This window comes from Eimeria mitis, genomic scaffold (assembly GCF_000499745.2).
Source record: "Eimeria mitis Houghton genomic scaffold, Emh_scaff69, whole genome shotgun sequence".
NCBI classification, from domain to species: Eukaryota; Apicomplexa; class Conoidasida; order Eucoccidiorida; family Eimeriidae; genus Eimeria; species Eimeria mitis.
Window position 1 is genome coordinate 3708 of NW_013574996.1, and position 6158 is coordinate 9865.

General features: G+C 50.6%; 2 protein-coding genes across 2 annotated transcripts in view; one reads left to right on the top strand and one right to left on the bottom strand.

Moving 5' to 3' along the window:
* EMH_0061130 (ubiquitin carboxyl-terminal hydrolase, putative) overlaps positions 1-2388 on the bottom strand; it is a gene marked incomplete at both ends in the record, with an annotated part of 5197 nt that extends 2809 nt beyond the window's left edge. The window contains 6 exons of the mRNA XM_013501445.1: positions 119-226; positions 322-566; positions 710-833; positions 1061-1222; positions 1527-1650; positions 1844-2388. Coding sequence (XP_013356899.1) covers positions 119-226; positions 322-566; positions 710-833; positions 1061-1222; positions 1527-1650; positions 1844-2388 — 1308 coding nt within the window. The remainder of the gene's footprint in view (positions 1-118; positions 227-321; positions 567-709; positions 834-1060; positions 1223-1526; positions 1651-1843) is intronic.
* Positions 2389-3745: 1357 nt separating this feature from the next.
* EMH_0061240 (uncharacterized protein) overlaps positions 3746-6158 on the top strand; it is a gene marked incomplete at both ends in the record, with an annotated part of 6433 nt that continues 4020 nt past the window's right edge. Inside the window, 3 exon segments of the mRNA XM_013501446.1 lie at positions 3746-5083; positions 5449-5595; positions 5852-6150. Of these exon segments, the coding sequence (XP_013356900.1) occupies positions 3746-5083; positions 5449-5595; positions 5852-6150 (1784 nt within the window).

The following is a 6158-nucleotide window of genomic DNA, read 5'->3' on the forward strand; positions in this document are numbered from 1 at the left end:
CGCCTGCATGTACATCTACGTCAATATCTGTGTATATATATGTCTGTGTGCATGATTCCTTCATATATATACATATATATGTACGTATGTATATTTGGAGCTGTTGATGGCGCCTGACCTCTTCGATGTGGACAATACGGTGGGTACCGAGGATGGGGAAGTCCACTGGACACTCAAAAAGGACTCGTGTGCTGCGTTGAATATCAGTGCCTTCACAGATGGTTCCCTAAACAAACAGCAGCACAGCTCAAGCTTCTTTAGTTGCTGCTTTATCTCTCTGTTCTTGCGTTTCTGCTGCTGGAGATGAACATCATATCTTACGTTTGTCAGTTGCAGTGCCAAGACCTTGTTTGACGCAGGGACTGGATTCTTTGAAAACTGCTTCGGCCTCTCGACGATCTCCACAGGCAAAAACTTGAAACGGGGTGACCCGTTCATCTTGGGCGGCAGAGTGTCTGTACCCCTCAGAGTTGGGTTTGCTGGATTAGGACGCTTAAATATCATTTCTGCTGCATCTCCCGATGCATGCAGCGTGCCCAGAAGGTGCTTGGGGCCTGTGATGTCCCCTGAAGACAAACAAAACCAACAACAACACAACAAAAAAATACACAAACGAGACATGTATGCGCTGCTCTACCTCTCGTTCCCTCGGGCTGCATACACCAGTGACAGTCCAGTGAGCATACACCCTGTAAAAAGAATAACTCACCGTTTGGCTCCTTGTGGAACTCCACCAAACTATCGGGGTGGCAATACTCGTACGACCACCAGCCGTCTGTCGTGAAGGTAGAGCACCAGCCCTCTAGACTTCTTATTAGCGACTCTGTCAGAGGCTGCAGCACAACAACAAACGCATATCCTAGCGCTTTGAACCACACTAGATATTCCCTGAAAGTGAGACGAACACGACAAGCACCAGAACAAAAAGGAAATATATACCATATATATATATATATATATATATATATATATATATATATATATATATATATATATATATATATATATATATACCATAGCCGATTCAACTGGTGGCGTCGTGGCCCCAACATCGCCTCACCGGGTCCGGCGCATTCTCCCTATAATCACAGAACATTGGCGCCTCCAACCACACACGGTATTTTCCCCCGTGCGGCCCTGAAATGCCCTTTACTCGAGGATGCGTATCACCACAAACAAAACGAACTTCCGTCTGGCGTCCGTCTGTACCGCCCGTGTACCACTGAAACAAAACAAAAGGCAGAGCAACGGCGGAAAACAAATCAAAACCCGTAAACCCTCAACAATAAACCCGGACACCCTAAGCCCTAAACATAGGGGCGCAGTATACTGCCTGCTCGGGGGAGCTCCACGCTGTTGGACGCCGTAGCTGAAAACTACGACGAAAGGCGAGAAGACGGAAACTGAATCTGGCTGATATTGCGGTAATAGTAGGTAATTACTATCGCGTGCAATGATAAATTGTTACTGCATTAAAAAATAAATATTAAAGAGCAAAATATATTTTAACTTCAGTTTCTGCTTACTTGTGTCATCGTGCCGTCCGCCCACAGCTGATCCATCGAAGAGGCGTATGTGCCCAACTCAAATAAACTCTTTCCGATGGTCTTTCCTGACAAGGCGTTGCTTTTGAAAAGGGTAATCTTTCTCCTAAAATACAAATAATATTCACACGGACTCGACGTAGATACACGTATACCCAACAAAGTATCGATGGGAAGCATAAGAAAAACACGAGTTCCGCTCTTCACCATTTAACAAAACCTAACACCAGGAATGCGTGAGTAGAAGGAAAGCGAGGGAAGCAAGAGCAAAACAAATGATGAAGGAGAGCAGTTTGTACCCGATGCAGAGTTCATATCGCCAGTCTCTAACGCCAACATCAGAAAAACGGAAGCATCTGTCCAACAGCCACCGCAGCCTCGCAGCTCTTAAGTAGCTCTGAAGCTCTGGGCTTCCCACGTGAAGTTCTTTCGAGATCCGAGTGGGTAGAGTGCATTTCTCTGTTTCCTGTTCAGCAGAATCGGCTGCAAGTAATGCGTTTTCCGGATCTTCATCTGGCGAATTCGTCAGAAACTGCTGCAATCTATCCAACATCTGTAGTCCTGAGGATGATCGCTGAGGCAGCAAACAGGCAACGTTGCGGTCTGCAAGCGTCACGTGCACTATCTGTTGACGGGCGCATTTCGGGATTTCTATGGCCTCGAATTGGCGAGAAAAATCAATTTGCACAACGCTGTTTGGGTTGTCTGCAGCTTCAGGGCTCGTTGTTGCTGCTAGTGCTGCTGATGCGGGTGCTTCAGTTGCTGCTGATGCTGAAGCGAGATTCAAGAAACAGAGGCACAGCAGCAAGCTGCGGAATCCTTGCGAAAAAATAACTCCTCCCATTGTCGTAAGTTAAAAGCGGCACCTCCCGATTGCTTAGGCTCCCTTCTCTGAAATCCTCTTAACTACGCGCGCAGATCGCAGAAAAACGGGTTGCATATCAGGGGCCAGCAGCCGAGGCTACGGCCAGCGGGCTGAACAACATGCCGGTTGTTGATTGAAACAAGAAGATTCCACAGTCACACAGAGATCAATAGCCCCAGGAAGTGTTCCTGAGGGTTTTTTGTCCCGTCTATGCAGTACCATGAGGTTCGTTTGAGACGAAATACCGGCGGAGCCCCTTAGCGTAAGAGAAATGTGGAGAATTGGATTAAGTGAACCCCCAAGGCGCAATGGCGCGGGTGGACACAAGGGAGTATAACGTCGCTCGTTGTAATAATACACTAATAATATTACTCAGAGGATGTAACGGCGCATTTCGTTCAGGCGACGACTTTTCAGATCGCTGCTTGCATGCGGGGGGCCACTGCATGGAGCAGGGGAACACCGGGGCTAATTGAAACTTTTGATGTATTCTAAAGCCCTTGAAGGGCCAAATGTTGCAGAATTTCCTGAAAAACTCTGAGAAATGCCATGGTTAGTTTATTTGTTCTAATATTTAGCTTCACTTTCGCAGTTTACCGCTGCAGACGAACAGCAGAAACCGCCAGACCAGCGGCTTCTGCACGGCTCAAGTCATTGCATGCGGAAGGGAAATCGGTTCTATTGAGCCTATGTGTCTTTTTTAAAAATATTAGCGGAGTTTTAATACAAATTTTAACTTCATTCGTTGAAACGTTCCCGTCAAAGGAGGGATCCTATGTGTGTACATGAGCCTTGTGTGCGTCATCTCACTCCAGGCAGCTGAAAGGGCGGACTCGGATCTACGGGAATTCCTTGAATGAAGCATACCCGCCTTCCCTTTTAAACACTCTAAAATTTTAACTTGTCAATGAAGTGTAACTACCGGCCGACGGAGCAGAACACCCCCCCTGCATATTCTTCTCGCCGGTCGCCCTCCAGTAGCTGACTCAGCAACCCAGATCTCAATTTCTGCCTTATCACCTTATTTCGGACCTTTGGCTTAAGAGGCTTCAAGAAAGGAAGGTGTCCTTTGTCAGTTGAAGGGGACTCGCAAACTGGCCGACATCACGGGCCCAGCCGCTAGGCAAGACAGCGAGGAGCTGCAAGCAACAGCCGCAGATGACGTTATGCTCATTGAGCAGGTCGTGCATCTCCTAGTTACGGGAGCATTAAGGTGGAAGTAAAAACAACAGCAGTCCTACCCGAAGGAGCATTCGCACAGTAGGAAACGCAACAGCAGCGGCAGTAGTCAGGGCGCGGCTCCAGGCACACAATCCATGGACCTGCTCAACCCAGGATGACCAACTCCTACAAGAGTTCACCCCGCCGTGGGGGTTCGAGCAGCTTTGCTAGCCTCACGAGCAGCAGCTACTCCTTGAGTCTCAGCGGTAGTGGCAGCAGCAGCAACAGTAGCATTAGCAGTAGCAGCAGCAGCTCCGCGTCTTCCGCTCCAGCTTCTGCTGATGGGGCTCTGAGGCCCGGTGATACGGTGGCTGCGGAGAGGAAGCCATTTGTACCTCCTAAGATCCTCCGTGCCAAAAACATTCCTCCTCTCAAGAAGCAGTTGCCCAGGCGCGCTCCGCCTCCCAGTGTTAGTATTGCTGCTGGTGGTGCTGCAGGGCCGAACGCAGTTCCTCCCCCCTCTAGGAAGGAACAGTTGGCAGCGCTACAGTCACAGCTGCTGATGTCTCGGGCCGCGATAGGACAGAGGTGGAAGGAGGCGTGGAGGAGCGCGGAGTCCTCAGCCTTTTCCTATGATTCTGACATAGATGACTTGGAGGAGTTTGATTCATCATCTGACAGCTCACGGGCTGCAACCCCTGCATCAAGAAAAAAGGAGGCGTCAGATAAGGACGCTAGGGATAACGGAAACTCCGTGGGCTCCTCCTTGACCGCCAGCGCTGCGAGGAAGGATCTGCTGCAGCTGCTGGAGCGGGAGATGTCCAGTAGCAGCTCTGATCTTCAGGATGACGGCAGCCAGATTCTGAATCTGACTGCATCTGACTTTATCGATGACCTTAAGGCTGATTTAGCCCCCCATGAAGGCGAGGAAGTCCGGCCGGCCACTCCTGTTGAAGAAACCATTATCTCCAGACCCCTTAGAAAGCTGAAGTTGCATCTTTTCCACGAGGGTCACCCTGGTAGCTCCTCCTCCTCTGATGGCTCTTCGGAAGGGTCCGCCTCTTCTATTCGCTGGCGGCAACTACCCTCTAGAGAAACATCAGTCCCAGGTGAGCTCGATGGGGACCTGCAGGACTCAGAAGACGAGGCGAAGGAGGAGGAAGAAGAGGAAGCGGATGAGCAAGAAGGGGATGAAGATGAAAAGGAGTCGAGCGCAAGCCAGTCGCAAGAGGGAGAGGGATCAGAAGAGAACTACGGAGAAAGCGACGTAGACAGGGACGGAGAGGCAAAAGAAGAGAGACGAGATGAGGAAAATGCTGTGGCAGAGTTGTCTGAGGCCGCAGAAGGTGAACCCCAGATGATTTGGCAGTTTGACGAACCAGATGAAGGCAAACCGTCGCCTCCAGAACCCAAAAAGACAATCGTCGTCAGGCGGCCGTTGAAAGCTGCCGATATGGATGTTGAGGAGAGGCTGGAGGTCGACGCCTGCCAAGAGGACTTCGACCGACGAGAGGTGAGGCTAGAGCTGGGCTTGCTGTTGATGTCTGCTGCTGCTAATGCTGCTAACTATCCTGGCTCCTCTGTGATTTTCAGCAGCGCAAGTTCCTTGAGACTCTGTGTGCCGACCTCAGCCTTCCCCCCCTTCTCATGGGGGGTATGCGAAGGAAATAATGCATGGATTTGTGTTCATGAACCTACATATTTTTGTGTTACCATCATATATATGGCCTACGTAGTTGTTTGTTCTTGCCCTTCATTGTCCTTTTTGCGACGTGTTCATGCGTCTATCTACACGTATGTGCCGTGTTAAGTTGCTCAAGCTGAGACCCAGTTTTGTTGGGTTTTCGTTTGTGCTGGGGTCTGGAACACCGTGTGTAGATGGCAGATCGCATTGTTTACGAGTATACGGACGACCCGCTGACTCCCCAAATGGAAAAACTTAGGGCAGAACGCGTCAAGCTTGCTGAGTGGGCGAGGAAGCTGCGGGCCGGCGGCAGGACGCAAGCTGAGGGCGAGAGGCCTGCGGTGAGGAAATCCCTATACGTATAATAATAAATGGAGTCTTATCGCCTGCAAATGTTAAAACCACGCCAGCAGCAGCAGCCCCCCGGTTGGCTTTTGTTGCATGCAAGTAACGCGGGTCCACGAGATGTTGCTCAGCTGTGCTGGATACTTGGGGGAGTTCGTAGGTAGTGGAAGCTGACGGCAGAGAAGCAGTCTGTTGCTGGGGTTCCGTGCAAACATGCGTTTATTCGGTACGGATGAGTGGTTGGATGCGCAGGGGTACAGACCTCCTCTGGTGCGGCCACCAGTGCTGCTAGGGGTAGGGAGGACCTTCCCCCAGACGGAAGTGGAGAGGCCACTGACGAAGGATCTGTCGCCGCGGGGAGAGGGCATTGAGGAGCGGCTGCTGCAGCGGGCTCTCTTGCCCAGCACGAAGGTGTGGCAGATGGAACAGCGGACGAAGCGTCTGCAGCAGCAGACCGTGCAACAGCGACAACAACTTGAGCTGCTGCAGGCAGCACTTCGAAAGAAAATCGAGGCTGACACAAACACAGCAGCTTCTTCTGCTAATGGCGAGTCCTTTG